Source organism: Xiphophorus hellerii, chromosome 10, assembly GCF_003331165.1.
Source record: "Xiphophorus hellerii strain 12219 chromosome 10, Xiphophorus_hellerii-4.1, whole genome shotgun sequence".
In the NCBI taxonomy this organism is placed as follows: domain Eukaryota; kingdom Metazoa; phylum Chordata; class Actinopteri; order Cyprinodontiformes; family Poeciliidae; genus Xiphophorus; species Xiphophorus hellerii.
The window spans coordinates 22,310,939-22,334,623 of NC_045681.1; the positions used below are offsets into that span (position 1 = coordinate 22,310,939).

General features: G+C 39.8%; 1 protein-coding gene across 1 annotated transcript in view; it reads left to right on the forward strand.

Annotated features, from left to right (window-relative positions):
- The first annotated feature begins 588 nt into the window (after positions 1 to 588).
- Positions 589 to 23,685, forward strand: part of frmpd2 (FERM and PDZ domain containing 2) — a 28,453-nt gene continuing 5,356 nt past the window's right edge. The window contains exons 1-24 of the mRNA XM_032574846.1: positions 589 to 852; positions 6,751 to 6,886; positions 7,175 to 7,338; positions 8,197 to 8,262; positions 8,348 to 8,527; positions 8,620 to 8,695; positions 11,742 to 11,829; positions 13,317 to 13,473; positions 13,584 to 13,655; positions 13,740 to 13,914; positions 14,022 to 14,157; positions 14,438 to 14,576; positions 15,381 to 15,533; positions 15,616 to 15,801; positions 15,887 to 16,103; positions 16,207 to 16,370; positions 17,165 to 17,507; positions 18,224 to 18,331; positions 18,575 to 18,691; positions 19,950 to 20,131; positions 21,170 to 21,268; positions 21,886 to 21,979; positions 22,077 to 22,162; positions 23,213 to 23,408. Of these exons, the coding sequence (XP_032430737.1) occupies positions 6,754 to 6,886; positions 7,175 to 7,338; positions 8,197 to 8,262; positions 8,348 to 8,527; positions 8,620 to 8,695; positions 11,742 to 11,829; positions 13,317 to 13,473; positions 13,584 to 13,655; positions 13,740 to 13,914; positions 14,022 to 14,157; positions 14,438 to 14,576; positions 15,381 to 15,533; positions 15,616 to 15,801; positions 15,887 to 16,103; positions 16,207 to 16,370; positions 17,165 to 17,507; positions 18,224 to 18,331; positions 18,575 to 18,691; positions 19,950 to 20,131; positions 21,170 to 21,268; positions 21,886 to 21,979; positions 22,077 to 22,162; positions 23,213 to 23,408 (3,331 nt within the window). The 5' untranslated portion in view covers positions 589 to 852; positions 6,751 to 6,753. The remainder of the gene's footprint in view (positions 853 to 6,750; positions 6,887 to 7,174; positions 7,339 to 8,196; positions 8,263 to 8,347; positions 8,528 to 8,619; positions 8,696 to 11,741; positions 11,830 to 13,316; positions 13,474 to 13,583; positions 13,656 to 13,739; positions 13,915 to 14,021; positions 14,158 to 14,437; positions 14,577 to 15,380; positions 15,534 to 15,615; positions 15,802 to 15,886; positions 16,104 to 16,206; positions 16,371 to 17,164; positions 17,508 to 18,223; positions 18,332 to 18,574; positions 18,692 to 19,949; positions 20,132 to 21,169; positions 21,269 to 21,885; positions 21,980 to 22,076; positions 22,163 to 23,212; positions 23,409 to 23,685) is intronic.

Genomic DNA, 23,685 nt, shown 5'->3' on the forward strand with positions numbered 1-23,685 from the left:
TGGTGGAACTGCTGCTGCTGAGCTCATCATACGAGATATTTCTTGGTGCAATGCTGGTAGAAATGTTGTTAAAGGGTCAATAGAGGAGCCATGTTGTGATGACGTCCTAAAGATGGAGTTTCAGAAAGAGCAGGAGTTTTTAAAGAGACAGAGGCCCTATTTCAAGGCATTCAATTACAGAGTAAACTTTCCTCTAAGTCATATTTGATATACAAAGCATTTTTTGACAAATGAAGTTAACAGTTACTTGATTTTGCTTAAAATGGCACTATATGCCTGGAAAGCACGTAATACTGCCCCTGTAACACCTTTTTCATCACTGGCTCTGGTAGAAAACAATAAACCTCAGTGATTTATTTAGATGGGCAGAAATGGCAAACATTCATGCCTGTGTTTATAGATTCTGTCAGAAAGCGGGGCAATTAACTTATCAGTTGTAGTTAAAACACCAGATTAACACAGTCCTCCCTACAGTGGATTGGCCCTTTGCTGCCCCATCTGTCTTCGGCTTGCCCTGCAAATCCAATTAAGTTCTTACAGTAAGTTCCCCTTCGGCTAAAAATAGTTGAAAACTCCAGAAAAGGCAGAACACGTCGTCATTAGACACAAGTCCAGAGGGAGCAAAGTTATGGGGCTGATTAGTTCTTCCCCCCGGGGGGACATGATTGTGACCATCCTATGCCGATGGGAATAGAGGGACGAGCTGTCATGACAGACATGAGCGCCGGGACGACGGAGAGGTGGGCGAAATGGCAGTGGGGGGGTGTATAAGAGGAGGAAGGATTAGAGTTCAGAGTGGTGGATGTTTGGAGGAACTTAGAGACAATCTTCTCAGGTACCTGATGAAATAAGGTAAGCTGCATAACTTGTAGAAAGCTGGTCAAATGGGTTTTCAGTGGAATGTTTCTCAACACAGCACATGTGGAAAGAAAGATGTCTTAAAGCAAGTGATGACTGTGTAATGTGGCTACAGAGAGCTGTGAATATATTTATATTTATATATGTGGGTAATCAACCAGGTTCCTGTCCTTCTCCTTTATGGTAGATGGTGTAACAAGTCAGTTATACAAGAGCCATTTAGCTAGGCATCACATGGTTTTGCTCAAAATCCTTCATATGGTGAAACCAGTTGCTCAGACAAAAGCAATGATTGTTTTTTTTTATTTTTACTGGATCACCACAAAACCTCAATGTGAGATGTTTTATAGAACTGGAAACACACCTGAAAATGTCATGCTGACACTTTAAGCAGTGATACAGAAAGTTCTTGGAGAGCGATGTTTGTTTATCCTCTGGTCACGGAAATAGCTCAAAAGATTTCCAAGACTCTTCGGTATTGTTTGTGTACTAATGCCAGGTTATTTAGTCATAAAAACACAACCGATCTATTTAATGTTAGGCATTTGATTTTGACCTTCTCTATTTGCCTACCTCTCCAAACAGATGTGTTTGGATGTGTCCCATATGTCTTAATCAAAAGTCACCTGAAACAGCTGTTGAACTCTCACACAAGAGCAGTTTCCTTTATAGCACATTTATCCACCAGGTCTGGGAACTCTGCTAGGGTTCTGTTGCTATTCACACTGCCTTATCTGACAAGGTCAACAACTGAAATCCAGAGCAAAAAGAGGTACAGAAGTTTTGCTTCCCATAGATAATTTTATCCTATCATGGCATCATCTGCGTATTGTGAGATTCATGGCTTAAAGAAGCCACCCAAAAATGTCTTCCAACTCCAGATAAAATATTCTAGACTTAACCACGATGCTTTTTTTTTTTTTTTGATGTGACTTCAAATCATCAGATAGTTTGGTTGATCTTATTTGAATTATAGTGCCCATAACCTGATCAACAGAGCTGGAGTTTCTTGGCCAGCTGTCAAACTGCCAAAGTCAGAGAATTAAAAGCATGTGAAGCAGTGTTCTGTCGACTGGCAGCCAAGTCAGCAGCAACAGCTAAGACAGTACATCCAGTTATAGCACAATAAAGTAAGTTAAAGACTTTAAAACAACAAGACAACCTGCTAAGAAAAGGACTAAGATGCTTCATTAACTATCAAGCAAATGATTGAAGTTTAAATTTGCAACAAACGTCCGATCCGCATTAGAGGTTTGTGAGAAAAACGACAGAGAGAGTTGTGTGTGGACAGCTGTAAATGGTCCAGACACCATGACCTTGAACTAGAGACCCGTAGCTTTCGCATTCATAATGTCCACACATCTTGTCATCTTGGACTTTACCTTGGAGGTCTTTGAAATATTTGAAAAGCATCAACCCCGAACTGTCTGTTTTCCTACGGAGATCCTGGCTGCATTCATAAGCGAACCTCCTTTTCTGTAAGTCTGTAATGGCCTTAAACATCTCACAGCCAAGTCCAAAAAGGGTAAGCATCATGGTGAGCTTTGTGACATTTAGAATACGTTTTGATATGGAAGAACCACACAAAAAAGAAGATATGCAATTACTGTATTCAAAAGATTTTGAAATGACAAACTTCTCAAAGTTTGTCATTTCAAAAATTGCGGATGTTAGATTTGTGTAATTCTTGAGGCTCATTGTATTTGTTTATGACAAATAGAAGTAACAACCAGCATGTCTCCGCAAGGTACCGGTCAACCCTCCACAGAAATGATTCTAGTTACTTGAAGAACTCTAACAGGCTCCAACAGTATCATGAAAAATATTTCCCTGGGGCGTGCTGTGGTGGCGCAGGGGGTTAGCACGCCCCACGTTTGGAGGCCTTAGTCCTCGACGCGGATGTCGCGGGTTCGACAACCTTTACCGCATGTCTTCCCCCCTCCTCTCCTCACCCTCCTTCCTGTCTGCCTACTGTAGAAAAAATATGAGCCACTAGCGCCGCAAAAAGCTCTTCGGAGAAAAAAAATGGAAAAAATATATATATAAATATATATATTTCCCTATTAGGTGTTTTCATGCCCAAAATTTGAATTGGACAAAACTGCTGGCTTGCAAGAACAAGGTTCTGGGTTTGAACTGAGGCAGTCTCTCTTTGTTGAGTTGTAATGTACTGCCATGGATTCTTTCTCCAGGAGAACATCCCATCACCCTCAAGTTTCTGGTATTGCACCGTTGTCTTCCCCTTTCGTCTCTGGCTTACTTTGTGGTAGAATGGCAATCAGCACAAGGTATACCCCACATCTTGCCCATTAACCACTAAAAATACACTCTAGTTCACAACCATGGGATGATTAAGCACATACAAGTACAGAAGCTAGATGGATGTTCATGAGATTGCAGTCTCTCATGCCTGACAGAAATCTTCCAGGAGTCTTATTGGCAAATTATTTGAAATATTCACACTTTTCAAGGAATCCAAAAATGTTTAATTGCAGAAAAAAATCAGATCAGTACTAAGTGCTTTGTGCACAGCCTTGTTTTGGCACATTACTTGCATCAAACATTAAGAAACCAGTGTGTCGGCATCCTTCTATTAAGTCACTTGGCTGAATTGACAAATATTGAATGATAAATGCATGAAAAGTGCCCGGTATTAGAACCACTTCTACGTTTGCAACCTCCAAAAATGTTTGCACAAAGTCTGCTGTACAGTCAAGCAGAACTACTGTAACTCTGTTCAGCATAGTTTTGCCAAAAAGAAAAGCCACCAAGGCTGTTTATTGATGGTTTCAGATTGCAGAATCGGTAACAGGCCTCTTTGCTTTCACACTATGATGAAGAAAAGAGACAAAACATGGAGGACATTTGCAAGGTCATTGTGTAATCTTCAGCAGTGTGTTCAGAACACTGCAGGCTTCTCATTACGTGGGGTTGCCATGTAAAAATCTCCCCAGGCTTTTCCGCATGCACAAAGGGTTATGTTGCAAGGTCATTTGTTACGGTGCCGTCAGACCAACAGGGGTTTGGTGGAGTGTGAGGCAGTATGGTGGCAACGTATCCATGACATGTTTCCAGGCACACCAACATGGCTTGAAAAATGAGACTCCGTGACCCAACACTTCATAAAGGCAGTTGGGCCGTGCTCATGGGGCGTGATCTGCTAATAACTTGCTACAGCTTGACACCATGTGAAAGAGTCAGGCCAAGTCTTTGCCTGTAGCATGGTCTGATCATAAGCATATGTAGATGGATTGTTATACTTGGAAGCAAATATTTGACTAATGATACTGGTGCTGCAGTGTCTAGCTTTAAAACCCAAGGAGGTTTTTCAATTCCGCTAACATCTGGCCTCAGTCAAATAGATTGCCGAAATTTGAATAGTGTAGCAGGATCTTCACCCAGTGTAATAGTGACAATACTAAGACAGCAACAATATATCTACTTTACATTTACTTTGCTGAAAGCATTTCCCTTGAGGAAAAGGTCTTTAGTTTTCCTCAAGGGACAGAATTAAGTAAAACATCAGTTGCAGTGAACCTTCACATCTCTGATGCAGCTTAAGACATGATCAGGACAGAAAGACCCTGACCCGCACTGGGGCAAAAGACCTGTACAATGTTAAATTGAGCTAAAATAATCTTAGTTTTGATATCGTTAAATGTTTGACAGTAATTTGTTTGTTTGAATGCATATTAGTACATGTTAAATAAGCCTTTTGAAAGGGAGTGATCATACACTGCTAGTTCGGAATTTAGCATGGTTTAAGGCAGTCCCATCCGAAGCATGGAAATCTGCTCTCATTGACGTAGCTCGATAAAACAATGCGCCAGGAGTTTGGCGTCCTCCTCCCGTTTCTCACCACCAGGCTCAGGTGGAATCATTTTGCGCAGAGCTTTGTTGGATGTGGTGTGTGAATGGTCAGAAGTTTGTTGCCGTGTTTTATGCAGAAATGCACTTGGTTCTCTTCAGCTAGTCCACTTCGATTATCGGATTTTTGCATCTGCATGAATACTTTGAGGAGCACTTATCAGACCTGGTGAGGAACTGCGTACATTTGTACGACAATGATTCTCAAATAGCTAAAAACTCCTGGATGGAAATTGCAAAGTCGTCCATGGAGAAAGGACGACTTACAATCAAGGCTTTCTTTCTCCTTGACTATTTTGTTAAAGTAAAACTGAGAATGGAGGGATGGAGTGGGGACGCCGGTGTGACGTACACTGAAACAGGACGTGTGTCCCCAGGTGGTCTGACCTACAGTATGTTTAAAAGGTGTGTGAATATGAATGTCCTATGATGGCCTACATGATGGCATACATGATGGCGTAGGGTTAGGGTGTGTCTTGTGTTAGTGTCCTCTGTTTGGCTTCGGATAAAATATGGGAGAATCATTAGAAACAAAAAAAAAGGTCTTTTGTGTAATGTAATGACTGCTTTACATCAACCTCCACTCAGTGACACCTTTAGCTTATCTTGTTCCTGTTTTCAAACAGATTCTTCTCTGTCATGCGAGCAAAAGAGATTTGAAATGTTGTGAACTCTTATTTTCTTCAGAGCTATCTAATGGGACTGAACATCGAGTATCTCTGAACCAAGCTGGCTAAAGAAGAGAATGATGGCAGAGAATGATGTTCAGCTAGATGGAGAGACAAAGTTTTTATATACCTCAACTTTTTGTGTAGCTCGTTATCTAATATTTAAAGTTCTAGTTTTATTTATTTTTGCCTTTGTGCATCAGTGGTAGAGACGAGCCAGCTATCCAACACGAAGTCTTCCTTTGCATGACAGCTGGGTTCTGAGGTTTAAGTAAACTAACCTTCAAGCCATTCAGACATCAGGATCAGGTGAGAAAATACTGACCCAAGGTGTGTATTGAAGTTTTTGGCAGCATCAGAAAGCAGTGTGGAAAATTCATCTGATGAGAGTAAGGTGGTGGGTTAGTCTGTAAAAGTAAAGCTCAAACCGACCCAGCTTAGCTCACTGAATTTATTAACCCCTCTACCCCCTCTTCAAACCTTTTAGAGTATTTGCTACTTCTAATCATGGGTTTACCTTTCTGTAACATTTTCAAACGGAAAACGTTGATACTTTTGATAAAGTTGGATCTCAATCAGCTTGTTATACTTTGAATGTATCTCTTTGTGGCCCTACTTGCTACAAAAAATTCCATGGAAGTGGGCGGAGGCAAGAAAAAATGGCAACATTTTCAAAGGAATACCCTAAATAACTTCAGTTTATTAGCAAAAAAAATGATTTGGGGCTAGTTACACTTTAATGTTTCAAATTGCATGCTTTCTAAGCCAAGCACTTGATTTGAAAAGTGCTATATAAAGTAGATTTTTCATCTCAAGCTGAAAAATCTAAAGGCAGACTTTGGACACGGATAGCATAAGAAGCTAAATTGTAGGTATTTTAGGGATGTACTAGATGTAATTAAGTTATCCTTAGTGCCCCAAAGTATAGAGCAGACTGAGTGGGTGCTGGTACAACAGATTAATGTAGCCGTGCATGTACAGCAGGACGATTCCTTCAGGGTTTATTTTCTTAATCTTTGAAAACTGTTAGCCTCTTGCTGTTTCTATTGATTAATCTAGTTACGTTGATCACTAATCCTCTAACGTCTCCTCATCCAGCATTTCTCGCACACAATACAAGGTCATCGGTAAATATCTGTTTCTATTTCAGGGAAAAGAAGAGCAGAATTAAGTGTTGAATTGGTGTTGGATTTATTCCAGCCTTTCTCTCCTTAAATCCTACTAAACCGTAGGCTTATCAGTGAACAAAATGTGTAGGGTACCTTATTAAAACTGCAAATGTACCAGTATGTTTGTGCTCAATGCAAACGGTCCAGACCATTTAATTCACAGCCTTGTGTCATTTTTGCATGTGCAGCCCATGTGTAGCAGGATGGGCACATTTGTGACCCTGACGGAGGTGCTAGAGGCCCGGGGTTCACCCCTGGAAGAGGACGAAGTCTGGTGTCTGCTGCTGGCCACCGCTGATGCCTTACTGGACATCTCCAAAAAAGGTGACCACGTCTAAGTACGAACTTAAACGTACAAGAACTGTGCCTTCTTAAACATACAGTTTGTCAGAATCTGCAGACTCATAGAAAAAGGTTGAAACAACGCAATAGATGAACATGTGACGTACGTTTGTGCCCAAAATAATTTGAGGCACGTAAATTTCTTTTTCTCACAATTCTCATTTATGCGATTCAGAACCAATTTAAAATGTCCCAAAATTGATCCACTGTTTGTTGGTTTACAATTTGTAAAAATGTCTTGGTAAAGGGTTTGTGGTCTGCTGTGTTTAGGTCCAGGTAATATGTGTACTGTGTTGAGCCCTGGCTCAATGCTACTGTCAGCCAATGGGAGCCTGGCCTTCAAGAGCTGCGCACGAAGTGAAGACGTGGCTTCTTACACAGCTCCCGAGGTCCAGCAGGGTCTCACTCCTTCCACCAGGGCTGCTGCTGAAAAGGTCTGAGAGCTGGAAAAGCTTTCTTCTGCTTACAAAAATGAAAAAAAAAAAACAACCAAAAAACAATTTTTTTTTTACCAAAGTTCATGTTGGTTATTAACCTGGGTGAAGACCTGGGTAACCTGGTACATGTTAGCACCAAGCTATGGTATGCCTGAATACCTCAACAGTACATGATGAGACGTAAAAAAATAAAATAACTACATAATTACCCCTAAGAAGAATCCTTTTATGTCTATATGTACATTATTGCTAGTGAGCTGCTAAAATGATACACAGACTGAATGTTCAAGAATAAACTCGAAACCTCCTTCTTAGCTAAGTTTGAAATGTTATGGTTCTTTTTTGCTTTGAACAGTTATTAATTATTCATGAGGGATGTAATACCCATATGTGTATATAAGAGATCTAAAGAACTCCCCAAAAGTTCAGAATACTCAACTATGGGATGTTCTAAGCTGTTTTCAACATGTTCTATTAGCAATTAGCACAGTTAGCACTGTTCGCTAACTATAACAGCACTCTGTACAGCAGTAATTTTTATATTTTAAACATTCTTTACTTAATTATTTTGTTCTACAGACAAATTTACAACTCTGTTGTGCTCTGTGGCAGATAGCTCAGTCAAATAAAATAAAATAATGTGCTTTTGTACTCTGGTTAGCTTTGTGGATTTTAGCTTCAGCTTTTTAGCCTCTCGTTGCTCCTCTGCCAAGCTCTGAAGTTCACTCCCCAGTTTTTATTGCCATTAATGTCTGAGATAATTCCCCACAGCACAACTTTTGTGAAAAAAATAAAAAAACTAGTACCTATTTTAGAATAAAATGTCTAAAACAGTATTGTGTGCATGACCCTCAGGTGGTAGTATACTCACTGGGAATGACTCTTTACTGGTGCGCCGATTATCACCTACCTCAGAATCAGGTATGTTCCTCACGTCTTTTCTTCTCATCCCGGTCGCTGTCTTCCATTCTCTAAGCCGTTTTGGGTTTTGCTGGCCTCTCCTCAGCCAGTCCAGATAAGCACAGAGCTGGAGGGTTTGCTGCTGAGCATGTGTGAGGACATGGCGGTGAGGAGGACCGACCTGCTGACGGTGCTGGAGACCTGCGAGTTCCATCACAAGTCCTCCATGCTGCCATCCCCAGAGCGCCTCATCAGGCAGCTGGTAGAGGACGTCTACAGAAACTCAGTGAGTGGCTGCATTTTCTTCTTTATTTTTTTTTCTTCTGTAAAACCAGTCCTCTGCTTGCTTAATCGAGCCGGAACGTGCTGTCTCTACAGGCCGACCACGTGGCCATGACCGAAAACGGATCCCAGCTAACAGACCGCAGTCAGATGGTCAGGGATAGATTACACAGTAAGAAACTGATTCCATTTGTTTGAGCTGAAGTTTGACATCGTTTGACTTTTTCAGGAGTGTGCTTATTGGCTTTCTTGCTAAGAGACACAGTGATTAATACAAGCAAAGTACTAAATATGTCCACAGTAAGCTTTTCCATGACAAGTTCCAGGTCTCAACAACCAGTTTCATACAAGCTGCGTTTCCATTACAAATGTGCGTCAGTCTTTGAGTGTATTCTGCTAATGTCGAAAAAACACAATTTTGCAAATATGTTTCCATTAAATGAAAATTACTGATGAATAAGCTCGTTCACGTGATAAGTAATTAAAAACATGCAGTGCGATGATCCTCCAACTACTTCCTGTCATTTTCTTCATGGTTTCCGACAGTGGCAACATGCGGTTGTTGGGAAAAACAAACAACTTTTCAGTTGTTTTCCAAATGTAACCAATTTTGATACAGCTAAAAAAAGACTTCATACTAATGTCTAAACTTTTTATTAAAAAAAAACGGTTTTTAAAAATTGCTGTGTTTACAGTAAGCAAATTTATATTGGAAATGTCAAATTGCTCAATTATATGGTCAATGGAAATGCAGCTGCTGAAGAAATGAAATTAAAATTACATGTGAATGACCTTGTTCTCGAGATAAGTCATTAAAAATCATGACAGTGACGGATGTAAACAGTTATATGAGATATATTCATAATTCAGCCATGGTGCTATCGCTCATCATCTGCAATGTCGGGGGAAAAAATCCCATCATCCTCCTTCTAGTTCCTGTCGTCTTTTTCGTTGTTTTCACCAGGAGTAACATGTGGCTGTTGATCATGTGACTAGTGTGATGTGAAAAACGTGTTTCGATACGACTGAAAAACCACTTTGTGCTAGAGCAAAAATTTCTCAAAATTGTTGTGTCTTCATTAAGCAAATTTATTTTCATAATGTCAATTTGCGCAATTTTGCGGTTAATGGAAACGCAGCTGCAGATAGACACCAGTAATTGTACAAAAACAAAAGACATTGTAGTTTATTGCTAAAAATCAAAGATGCATAGTACAGCAAAATAATGTTTGTAAAAATCTGGGTGGAAACCCTAAAAAAAATAAAAAATCCAAAGCATCTGATTAAATAAAAGATTAAATAAATAAAAGCAGTATTTCCTTGATGGAGACAGATAATTATTACTGGTGCACTTCCACCGCAGAGCTGTTTGATCCGATTTAAACGGACCAGAGTCCGTTTCCTCCAATAATCCACTTTGCTTGGGAAAGTGTGAAAGCTCATCTGAACTCTGGACTGATCAGTTGAACTCTGATCCACCTGGAATCATCACCTGGAGTTTAAGTGTTGCTATCTGGCAACTCAAAGAGAGACAGAGTACAAACAGGAGAAAATCATGTTTCGTACATGTGATTTATGAATATGGAACCAGAATGCCTTTAAATCCTTGCGGGTAAGGCTAAAACGATTAATCGTGATGAATCGATTATTGAAATAATCATTAACTAGTGTTATCGATTAGCGTTAACTGGAATTTACAGACCCCCAAAAAACATTTTTAAGCCAAAACTGTACAAAAAAAATTATACAATTTGCATTTAATATATTCCAGAACTCAAGGGCTGAGCTTTTCACATTTTGATGTTAGAAGTAATGTTTTAGTTACAGATGCATTTGCAAATGATCGTCCACTAAATGAATGCTGTTATTGTATTTTAGGCAAATCAAAAATCTGTAACATTTGCATTAAAAATGGATGAGGTCCATTTTTATGTTGAGTTTCTTGAAACTACAGTTGCTGTCAATTTTGCTTAAATTACACATAATCTTTTTATATGTATATTGTGCTGGTTTTAAAAATGACTGATATCTTTGGACAAAAATAAAGAAAATCTTCAGTGACTTCTGTAAAGTGGAAGACAAAGAAAAACAGAATTGCGAAAGTTGGTGTCTGTAAAGAGCAAAACAAAACAGTAGTAGTAAGTGTGGATTAGTGTTAAGAATGGCAAAGTTAAACCCGACCCCGCCTTTAAGAAGAACTAAGTGCCTCAGACTTAACGGCTAACGTTAAAGCTAAAAATGTTAAACGAGAGTGGAATACCTCCCAGTGTGTCACTCTCGTTTAACATTTTTAGCTTTAGCGTCAGCTTTATCCGTTCAGTCTGAGGTACTTATTTAAGGGCCATGACATGCATTGTTTTAAGTATATTTGTCTTTTGAAAAAGGTGCTAGCGAGTAGCATGGTAGCATGGTCTTTTGATTTTTACGGTCTATCTTTTCAAAGCAAATATCAAATAGTAAGGCTAATAGAAAAACTGCTAACCCAAGTCTTTGCAAGAGCAAGTTAAACACAGAAGAGTCACCTTGCAGGGGGGATACTTCCAACCTTTACATACAATTTTGAGGGAAAACAGCTCAGTAAGCTAAGCAAGTTAAAAGTGCCTCAGAATGTCCCATCTAATTTCTTTAATTAGTGCATAAGCTGAAAAGCTGTGGCGAGCCGTTTCCCTCTGTACCGCGTCTTTAAGCTGGCTTACTGGAACTGTTGGAGGTCCAGCACATAGACGGTAGCGACATTTAAAAACTTAAAAACGGTCAGGAGGGCTTCCTGCACCATGATTTGAAACACAAGTGTTTACTCCAAAATCCGGAACACATTGACTGTTCGTTGGGAAATAATATGATAAATAATGTCCAGCAATTCTGCAAAACAGAAGTGAGACAGTGCAAGTCAAAACCCCTAGTTACTAACTTCACGTTTCAATATGGCCTCTTCTCACATCAACAGTAGTGAGTTGCGGTGGAAACATGTTGGTTTCACAAGAAATACATGTAAAAGTGTCTAAATTAATGGTATACGGGGCACCTTACCTTGACCTTTACAGTTTGGGGGTGTTAATTTTACTATTAATTTATTAGCTAGGAAGCTAATAAGTCTATTTTTCAAAATATGCAATTATTAAGCTTATTTAGAACAGACACAGTACCAGAATCTAATGTTTAAGGTACAATACTGCCAAAGCAATTATTAATCTAATCTTACCTAATGTGTGTTTCAGGAGGTTCTTTCAGTAACTCGACATGGACCCTAAAAAAGAAGATCCACAGAACCTTTTCAGGAACATCGTATCCAGCTGATACTACAGGGTAAGAAGTAAGCAGAGGAGTAAATCCTTGCAAATCTTGGTTCCTTTGCAGTCAATAGAATCTTGTTTTCATTTATTAATCTAAATAATATTGAGTATGGTAATGTATAGCTGGTTTTATTAGATACACCTGGTAGATATTCCAACTACGTGGCAATCAGGATGCATTAGGAATCCAGACATGGTAGAGAACAGCTTTGAACATTGTTGTTGGTACCAAACAGATCAGTCGTGATTATTAGAAGTAGCTTTTCTACTGGTGTCAGAGGTCAGATTTGAATGGAAAGGCTGGCTTGAGATAACAGGACTACATAAACTGAATAAATAAATCTGTTAATCATTTTAATAATTCTAACTGGACTAAAACAAGAGAAGTTTGGTATGATTTACCTTCAGGTTCAGGTAGTGAGGAAAAAAAGAATGTATGTCTTTTTATTTGGTGTTTGTAAACTTCTGGTTTTAACTGCGAATCAAGTCAAATCTTGAAGAAGACGGTAACAGTAAAAATCCACACTGGGTGTGAGCTAACAACAAGGAACTGAAGAGATTGTCGTCTCTTCAGTTCCTTGAAAAGACAACAACCTTCAGGGAACTGAAGATTGTTGGCAATAATTTTGTCACGTCAAACAACATCATTGCCTGGTTTGATGAGTCACAATTCTAGCTAAGACAAGCATGGATCCTTGTATCACTGTTTCTTGGTGGTATACTGGTGTGTGGGATATTTTCTCGGTACACGTTGGGCCTCTTAGTATCCACTGAACGTCATTGGATGTCACAGTCTATGTGAGCTCTGACCATATAAAACTGGTTTGACATCAACTGTGTTTCCACTGACGATTTTTTTATGTGCATTTTGAAGAATCGCGTTAGAAATGGTTAATGGAAATAGCAAAAATTCTAAATAACTTCTCAGTCTTGCAAGAAAAAAGGGTTTATTCTTGCTGGAGGTGGTTTTGGGCTTTTCTGAAAAAGAGTTAATGCGCTAAACAGAAGATGGAAACACATATTTCAAATAAGATCTAACAACAAACACTTCCATCCACTGGTGGGACTGTGCCTTACCAGAGGCACAAAAGTAGCCAATGTGTTCACTGTAATCCACAGTGAATTTGCCTCAGTTTAACTAAACACATTTGGGGCATGGGGGAATGAGAGATTAGCACCACAAATCTGCATTTGTCAGCTGCTAGCATCTGACTAATGCTAGCATCATGCAAACTTTGGATCATAATGTGATCCAAAGTCTTTGAAGAATGTGTCCGACTCTGACACCTTGTACCTATGCCACAAAGACTTAAAGTAGCTTTGAATGCAAAAGGGGGTCCAACCTAACAAGGTGTACCAAATACAATATTCAATGAGTGTATACAACACAAACTCTCCAAGGTATTGCTAAATTCATGGCTATATTTAGTTCCAAGCCATTATCTCGTAAGTGACAGATGTCTCCTATCCAACTGAGACTACAAAATTCTCTTCCCCCAGGATTCCCTCGGGAGGTCGGCTCAGAGAAAGTTACCCCAGCTGGCAGCATTTGAACCGTACCCCCTGCAGCCCATACATGGATGGCAATCGAACTACCAGTGCAAGATCCCTCCCGCAGTTCGAGTCCGCAATGAGTTTGAACGATAAGAAAATGAAAGTGAGGCAGCATTTCATGCTCTATGGTATCAAAAATAAACTGAATTCTCATTTAAATGGCATCTATTATGTCCTGTTAGAGATTCCTCTCCCTTCCTTTCTGGGTTGTAGGACATGGGGCCTGAGTTTCTCAGAGTTTTAGAGGAACCCCTTGTCGTTTTGGAACTACCTGGATCCATCCTGGTAAGTTCATGCTCTCCAAAACTGCTTTCAAGCATCTTTGCTTTTTTTGGATGTCAAGTTTATTCCTCTTCCCCCTTTCCACAGACAAAGAAAGGGAAATCTCCAGCCACCCATAGAGAGCTCAGTGTGGTGATGCCAAATGGTCAAAGCATCCTGGTCAAGTGTGAAGTGAAAACCAGAGGAGGGGATGTGTTTGACATGATCGTGGCTCATGCAAACCTGGTGGAACACTTCTATTTTGGCCTTGCATATATAGATGGTAAAATAATTGTAGCGATTGGTTTGCCGTGACTACCTGTTGAATGGGTCTTTCTATGTCAAGCCACTTACCAAATGTCTTTGATCTTGTCTCTATTCTGTGGTCAGATAATGAGTTTTTCTTCGTTGATAATGACACCAAGATTTCCAAAGTGGCTCCAGATAGCTGGAAGAAAGTGCCTACAACAACTTTTGTCCTTTTCTTCAGGATCAAATTCTTCGTGAACAACATTTCTCTTCTTTTGTAAGATATTCTTTTTTTATTGGTGAGGGTGGACACTTGATGGCAAGTGCTCCAGCTTACTGGTTTACTAAAACAGTTTCCTTTGAGAAGTCTTAATAGATTCACTAGTAGAAGAAACTTTCTCTCGTGATTAGGAAATACGTCAAAGATTCTAATTATGCGTGCTAGACCTAGAGCTCCAGTTGATTTGTTGCTGGAACAGATCCGAAGTTACCATTAGAGAAAGTAAGAGTTTCCCAACTGACCCGAGTAACTTAATGTCCCCGGTTTCCTCTCTTAGGCACAAACAGACCCGTCACCAGTTCTACCTCCAGCTAAGGAGGGACCTTTTAGAAGACAGACTGTCCTGCCATGAGGAGACTGCTCTGTATCTGGGAGGTCTGGCCTTGCAGACAGAGTATGGAGACTGCATGCCTGAGGTTGTACATTTAAAAGAATGAGAATACATTCTGCCCAGTAACCAGTGGACCGCCCAGTAATTGTAGAGATTACGCACCTGGCCTTCCCACGAATAGCTAATATCTGTGAATGAGACCCCTTCTAAAAATTCCTATAAGTCTATTTTATTGGTTCAAACATCAAATATACCTTAATTTGCATTAACAGGCACAGTGGAAACCGTTTTAGCACTACCGTAGAAGCTAACATCTACAGTTTTTCTTATTTTTGTCATAAAGGGTTGGCGCCAATATCCTCAAGCCTAGTTCAATGCGTCAACTATAAACCTAGCTTTACCATAGCTTTAGATTCTAAAAATCTATTCTTTTTGTCTATGGCATAAGCTTGGTGAAGACGGTTAAATGTTTGCAGTTGGTCTTTGTAGTTTTGTTGTTTCCTTATCTCATGCTTCACTTGAAGAACTCTGTAGGAAAGGCACAACCCCCACTTTGAAAACCCTTGATTTAAAGCATTTAAGTGAAACAAACAGAAGACATTTGTAAGGTGGCAATTATATTCTGATGTATATAGTCCAAGCCAATGACATTCCCATCAGTGGCAGTTTATGATATGGCTGACATGGGCAACTACCCAGGGTGGCATCTTGTAGGGGGTTGCATTAGCCCCTGCTACATCTCTCACCAGACTATCCCATTAGAATTCTCTATTAAAAGTTGCATTTTCATTATATAAATATGCTTTGTGTAGCATTGTGTAGTATTCATTGTGTATTATACACAATGAAATGTAATATGTTGTGAAAACCTGTACTCTACTCTGTTTAGGTGTACGGTAGAAACTACTACCGACCTGACCAGTACGTCTCCAAGAGTGTGATGGAGAAACGTGCCTTGCCTTACGTTCAGGCAGAGCTGCTGAGACTTCATGCCAATAATGCCCAAATGCTCACAGATGAATCAGAGCTTGAATTTCTGAAGGTAGTAGCAAAGTACTTAGAAACTCACAATGCTCCATCGACCTCTTCTAAAAGTGACGGCTGTTCTGTTCTTAATCCTGCAGATTTGTCAGCAGTTGCCTGAATACGGCGTCTTGTTCCACCGTGTGATACGGGAGAAAAGGCCTTCGGACGGAGAGATTGTTCTCGGAGTTTGTGCCAAAGGTGTCATCGTCTACGAGGTTAAAGATGGCTGCCGGTCCACCGCTCAGAATTTCTTCTGGAGGGAGACGGCTACCATCTCCTCTAGCGTGAGAGAGTCCTCCACAGTGCCACGTGACATTGTAACGTGTTTCTGTTCGTGGTCTAAAACGCGCATCTTTTATGAATCTGCAGAAGAGAAAATTTATAATCGAGTGCCGGGGCAGCCGGAAGAAATACAACTTTATCACAGAGAGGTCCAGGATAGCCAAGTACTTGTGTAACCTCTGTTCTGCCCAGCACAAGTTTAACAATGAGATGAGCTCCCGGCAGCTAAGCCACAGCCTGGTCTCAGGTAAGGTTTGGCGGCGTAGACGTCCGCTGCCGGACTTCCTTTGTAGTTTCATTGCACGTATTTAGCAGAAGGGACTACATTCCATCGCAGCTCTGCGCTTCAGCCACTACTCTTGCATGCTGTAGAGGATGGCAAGCATAACCTCTGCATCTTTGTCCAGAGGACAACATTGTGAAGTACGCAGCTGTGTGCCGCGCTCAGAGCAGCCAGCTCAAGTCCATTTCGTGTTCCGAGACGCCCCAGGACGACAGCGGCCTGACCACGCCACAGGAAGAGTCGCTGATCAAGCTGTGTGACGACGTCGCAGCCAGAATCGAGGCCCGTGTGAAACATCACAGGTATTTTTTTTACCTTTTGTACTAATCAGGGTTTCCCTGAGTGTATTATAAGTCTGGCGGGCCACCAGGCTTTACATGTATCACCTCCAGGCTAAGCGTTGTTTGTTTACTTATTATAGTTTGTTTAATACATCACTAACAGTGATAGCAAAGACAGGTTAAAGAGTCTCTTTGGTGAAATGGTTGGAAGCATAATGGCAACATAGTAAACTCAGTACTATGTTTATTCACCAGAACTCCGTAACTGCCTGTGTTTACCTGTTACATGCTGACAACTTCAGCAAATGAAATAAGTTACAGATAAAAGATCAATGAGTTTTGGACACTTTAATTAGGATGAAACAACGGAAGTGCAAAAAATGTATATTTATTTTAACTGTATTCTTTGTATTTGCCTATTTTAAGACTTATAGTTGATGTTTAGGTATTGTTAATCATGTTCTCCAATAACACAGTTATCTAGTGATATTTTCAAATTTCCTGTTAACTTTAAAAAAAATGTATTCAAAAATACGTCGAGTCTGTATACATCCTTTTCTTTCACTTTACTGTTATCCATTAGTTTGTTTTACCTCATAAAATGCTAATGAAAGACATTGAAGTTAAGCTAAAACCTGACAAGATGTGTAAAACTTCCAATGTATAAATGCTTTTCCACAGAAAACCATGAAATGTACTTGCTTTTTTTCCCTCTTGAAAACATTACTTCCCCTATGCACAAAGTCTAAACTATTTTATGTAAATTCATTTCTCATCTTTCTCCTTCGTGTGTTCCTTCAGCAGCACCTGCTCCAGCAGCCAGCGCAGCAGCACAGGTTTACGCTCTCCATCCTGTTCCCAGAGGAGCGGGTCGGAGGCCCATTCCGGATCCCCAGCAGCCCGAGGCACAGCGTCTTCACACTTACAGCCCAACTACATGTGCTTGTGTGCTTCTGCTCTAGTCAGCCAGTAGTTTCCCCTTCAAGAGAATTTCGTGTCTCCTCACTCATTCAGAGCGATTTCTCCTTTTGGCTAATGGTTGGTCGTATCACTCGTCCAACAGAAACGCCGCCTAAACTGGGCACTCCTTCGGAGAGGGAAGTCATCTGTGTTTCACTGAAGAAAGACCCAAAACTAGGCTTGGGTAAGGATATCACTCTGCACTGCATATAACCCAGAATGTGTAACTCCTAGTTATTGCTAAATGTTTTCCTAGGGTTAGAATGTGAATGTTAGCTGTTGGAGTGTTGACAATTATTAGCAAAACACTGTGTCCCTTTTTCATTCTCTATATTACAAATACATTTAAAATTTAGTGTGGAAAGTTGACAACTTGCCAGGTTAAACCAGTGGTAGTTATTGTTGGCGAGCAGCTTTTTGCCCTCCAGCAGGAAGCTGGGGGGCGGGGTCTTGTGATGTCACGCTGCAACATGTCAACAGAAGCAGTCCTAGTCCCGCCCACTGAGTTTGATGGGTGAAGTTGATGGTTTAAATTCATTCATGGTGCGCTCCAGCACAGGAATAATTTACTATACATAAAATACTAATATGTAGTTTTTAAAATGAAGTCAATACATTTACTTTCTATATTTAATATTGCTGTATTTATTTCCAGTCTAAAAAAAATTATGACACATTAAAATAGTTATAACATAAGGTAGTTATCTAGTGTAATTTGGCACTTTTCACTCCATAATAAAAAGCCTGTTATCAAAATCTAATTTTTCTCGCATTTCACTTTTGGTAATCTTAACTGACCTGAAACAGGAAATGTTTGGTCCAATTTGACACTGAGCACAAAACAACGGTAAAAGTCTCATTTTATTCAGTTTATTTAAACTGTAACTTGTACTTACACAGGTATAGTTATAGTTGGAGAGGACACAATAGGCCGCTATGACTTGGGCATTTTTATCGCCTCCATTGTGCCTGGAGGACCTGCAGACAAGGACGGACGCATCAGACCAGGTACATGCCTATAATACTAAAACATATTCATTTTACATTAAATGATACTTAAAAATGTATCATCTAGATTTTTAAAAATTAGTTTACACCTTGCTCTAATGTTTAAATCTTACTTATTGAATTCTTCTACACCTTTGATGAATGACTGTGGGCAGTATGTATCAAGTCATGTGCTCAGAAGGACAGATTGTGTTCCACATGCTCTGGTGGGGTCACCCTTTAATGTTTGACCTTTGCCTTCAGGGGGTCGCCTGATATCCCTGAACCACGTCAGCCTGGAGGGCGTCACTTTTAGCGAGGCAGGAGAGGTCATGGAGGGCAGCCCTGAGGAAGTGCAGCTCATCGTCTCTCAGCCTAAAGGTGCTTCATGTGCTCTATATCAATAGTAGAGCACGAGTAGTCATACTCCACAAATGCACATATTTTAACACGATGTAAAATGGTTGCTAGAATTATAGAAATATTTGTTTCATTTCTATCCTTTACTGTTTGGATAGAAATGCCCTTTCATCTTTAGTCATTTTAATTGTGGGGGTTTGTGTTAGCACTAAGGCTACACCCTATAACTGACAGGGTTTCTATTTCTGGAGACAAAATAAAATAAAAATATCTTGGAAAAAAAAGGATATTTATCTAACCTATCTGGATGAAAAATCTATTCAGAACAGTTTTTCAGCACTAATTTAGTAGCAGATTAGGTGTCGACATGTTGAACAGGTGCCTTGCTAGCTTGTTTGTTAGCGTAAACACAGGCAGTTAAAAATGCTTTTCTATATACTTAAAAAAACCTACATGTTAAATTGAGTCACAAATTCAAAGATATTGTAGAAAAAAAATACAGCTATTATTATTATTTCAGTACAATTTCTCTAGATTAACTGGCAGAATAAGTACTAGGTAGCATCTTTAACAGACAACTTGCTAGCTTGATCCGTTGTGAAGTTATCATGTTTACAGTCACAGTCATGTCCAGAAATTTTTCTTAAAAATATACAATATAACTGAGAAAACATACATGCTAACTTGATTTGAAATTTGAAATCACACGTTAGAAAATATCTTTGGAAAAAAAATTGTTTTCTTTAAAACTGAAATAAATTCAAAGATCGAATTTTAAAAAGCTAAGAGGTTTCAGTTAGCATGTTTGCCACACACTGAGCTGTCTGCCTTAAAACAAACACACACAGCAACATTCAAAAACATATTTCACAAAATTAATACAGCTAAGGTATATCTCCAAAAATTTATGTCCTAACTTGATTTATATATTTTAGATTTTTTATTTTTTATTTTTTTTTTTATGCAAGCATGGAAAAGGACCAGTGCCACTAAAAAAAATTCTTAAATTAAAGTCAGAATTCTGCCGTTTTTCTTTGAATTAAATGTCAGAATTTTTGAATATAAAGATAGTGAACATATAAAGAAACAGACCGGTTAGGCTTCAGCTGGCGTGTTTACTTCGGGTAGCTTGCGCATTTGCATTTTGAAAGAACAGAGGAAGGTCAAAGCAATTTTGTCTGAAAATATCCCTTTCCACAAAATCATTTCATGGATTCAGATGAGTAACTCTGAAAAGAAAAGCAGAGAATGAAGTTTTGTTGGGTTTTTTTCTCCACAGTCCCACTAAGTCCCACCAGCGTTCGCTCTCCTGTGTTGAGAAAATATGGGTCCCAGACTACGCTGATCACAGACGGACGTTCAGGAGACGATAGCCTGGATGAGATCGTCTCCGTCATGATGACACCAAAGGCCTCCAACAGGCTGCACGTCCCACGAGACGTTCGAGCCCTCAGTACCCAGGTAGAGCCATTTTAAAGGACTTAAATTAATTCAGTAATTCATAATATATTATATAATAATATATAATAGCTCAGTGAAACTTATAATATAAATTAATTACAAAGACTGATGTTTTCAAGCTTTTTTCCTGTTATGATTTTCCACGTAGAGCTAATGAAAACAATTTAAGTTGGAACATTACATCAGACCACTAAAAACCTTTTTTTTTTTTCTCCGAAGAGTTTTTGCGGTGCTAGTGGCTCGTATTTTTTCCACAGTAGGCAGACAGGAAGGAGGATGAGGAGAGGGGGGAAGACATGCGGCAAAGGTCGTCGGGACCGGGAGTCGAACCCGCGACGTCCGCGTCGAGGACTAAGGCCTCCAAACGTGGGGCGTGCTAGCGCCACCACAGCACGCCCCACTAAAAGCCATTTTTAATTTACATATTTGGGATTAATGAAGAGGACGTTTAATACCTGCATAAATGTTATCAGCACATAACACAATGGCTACTTAAACCATAAAATACAAAAGTATAATATTATATAAAGTGAAGATTTATAAAATGATGACAAGCCTAATCTACCTGTTTTGTATTTAGTCCAGTTCTGACCAGCATTGTTGCTACAATTAGAATGGGTATCAGCAGTTCTATTTCTCCAGACAGCTGGCATTACTTAAGCCTTTGGGAGAAACACAGTGGCAGTGGATGGAAGCAGCTGAAAATCTCACTCCAAATGAATGACGCATTGCTCATCATGGTTCATCTGGTAGATATCAAATGATTTTTTCGAGGACACTGACAACACTCAAACTCAAGCTACACTTAGTTTTTCCTTTCCATGATGTCATTGGTATTCATATTCAGTCAACTCCTTAAGGTGTGTTTTTTTTGTGTGTATTTTTGAAAAACTGTATTTTCTTATTGTAGCTTCTGTGTTCCCTTCAAATCTTTTGGCTTAAATCTTGATCTTTTCTCCTGTTGGGATATTCTTATTGTTTACTACATGGACTAATACACCATGTAATAACAAGGTCCTTGTGTTTTATTTGCCTCAGGACGGCTGCCCTATACCTCCATCTCTGAACTGTGTGGGGTCAGAGGAGATCTCTGTGGAGCTCAGGAAGATCTCTGGAAATCTGGGCATCAGCATCTCTGTGAGTGTTCCGGCTTTACTTTCGAAAACCTGTCATTCTGATGAATGTGCTTTCAATGCTGGCAGTGAACGGTCAACTGTAGCACCTGATCTGAAGCAGTGGGCCACAAAGACTCTTCCACTTAAGCTGATTAACATCTGAGGTCTGACAGGATTAGATGGGGATGCCAAGAGTTGGCTCATCCACACTGATAACCTCAGCAAAACTGAGCCAGAGCATGACACAGAACTTTACACCACCAAAATACAGCATGTCAGATTCTAAGGACATTATTATATCTTAGTCATAAGATATATCAAACTAAATATTACAAATTTAGAAAGTTTCTGTATAAACCCTAATGACTGTGGTTGAGTGAATCTAAAATACAACTGTAACCAAGCAAGAAAAAGAAACATGTATGACAAAACACAAGTTCATCTTATAACTGATTAGCATGAAAATAGTGACTCTTTTGGTTGGTCATGATATACAAGAATGTTTTTAGTCCAAGTCTATGTGGTAAATTGTGGGAACCACTTTAAGTAAATACAGTTGCTCTTAGAAGGTGCTAAATAAATAAAATAACTCAGCATATCATGAATGTAAATAAGGAAATCCTCTTCTTGACTAATTAGGGTGCAGCAAACACTAACATTCAAAACGGGGGAATCTACATCAAGAGCCTCGTTCCCGGAGGGGCAGCAGAGAGAGACGGACGTTTACACACAGGTACACTTCTGTTTCAAACGTATCAATGTGTAAAGTCTGATCAGTCTGACTGTTTTTCTGTCTTTATTTTTCACTTTTTTTTTTTTTTACTTTACAGGTGATAGAATTTTGGAGGTTGATGGGATTAACTTTCATGGCTTCACCTACCAGCAGGCCGTGGAGTGTCTGGGTAAAACCGGGGAGGTAAAGCACAGCACGAGAGCAAACAACTTGTATATGCAGATGACAATTGGAAGTTTTGGCGTCTCAAAAGCTAATTTTGGGAATGGTTGCAGAACACATTTCAGTTGGGACAAGTCCCAGTAATATGAAGTCTAGTGAATCTGATACCGTCTGCAATGTAATAATCATGATCTGGTCATGGTTTGTGAACTTAACTGATATGTATAATGGATGGGAATAGCATGGTTTTGAACTGCACTCCAAAAATCTGCAATTCTTCTGATGGGCCCACCAATACATCCATCGTCTTCCACTTATCCAAAATCTGGTAATGAGGATAATGAGTATGGGAGATTTTTGGCTCAGTTTTTCTTTACCACAAATAGCTATGCAACCAACGCCTGCATTACAGCAAATGGAGATCCAATCCATCTATCTTCCCCTGCTTCCACCATCACTCACTAACAAGACACCAACATGCTCTCCACTTGAGGCAATCGCTGACCCAAACCCAGAAAGAAAAGTTCATGTTTTGGCAGTCAAGAACCATAGCTTCAGATTTGAAGGAACCAATTCTGAACATTGGCCAGTTCAGACCTGACTGAAAACTGCTGTAGTAGTACCTACTGAATGTAGGTCCTGGCCTGAGGAAGCCAAGACAACCACTAAATCCACGAAAAGAAATTACGAGACCTTGAGGTTTCCAAACTAGACATCCTCCTCTCCAGGACTGCACCTTGAGAAACTGATCATAAATTTCAGGGACTTGAAGCCCCTCCTGGTGGAGTCCAACATGCCCCAGGAACATGCTTAAGATTGTGTTGAGAATACAGACACAGCTCTTTGTTCACAGTGGGACTGGACAGCTGTCCATTTTGTACTCCCTACAAAATGCTTCAAAGTCATGACTGTCTTTTCTAAGGCAGTTTTTACAAAAGTGGCCAAATATGCTTAGAATACTAGGCCTCATTTAGCAAAAACAGACATAGATTTGGTTGCAGAAATCTTCATATGACATGTTCAAATGTGTCTTGTGAGGGCTATTAACTGCTCTGCTCTTCTATCATCTAGGTGGTCTACTTTGTTGTGAGACGGGAGTCAGTCAACCTGCCTAAGGTTTCTGTGATTGCTGATGCAGACAGTCCGGTGTCCAATCAAAGAGTTCGTCAAACCACCAGCCATCTGAGACTCAACAGTTCGTCATCCCTCAGCTCTCCCACAAGCACGAGGTCTGACCGTTCCAGAGACTACAGCTTCGTCACTGATGGTAGGACATTTCAACGCAGGTTAGGACCAGTGGACTGAATTGCACAACACTAAAAAGTTGGAAGTCATTACAAATGTTCCATAACGTGCAGTACACTGATTGTAAAATGTAACGGAACCACATTTAGAAGCAATAACCTAAAATACTTGTTCTCTGACACTGTTGAGGAGGAATTTTGGACCTCTCTTCTTTCTGTTGTTTCAGATGACTAAGACCTTCATGTTCACAAACTCTTAAGCTCCCACTGCAAAGTTTACAGCGGACTTCCTCATTAGAG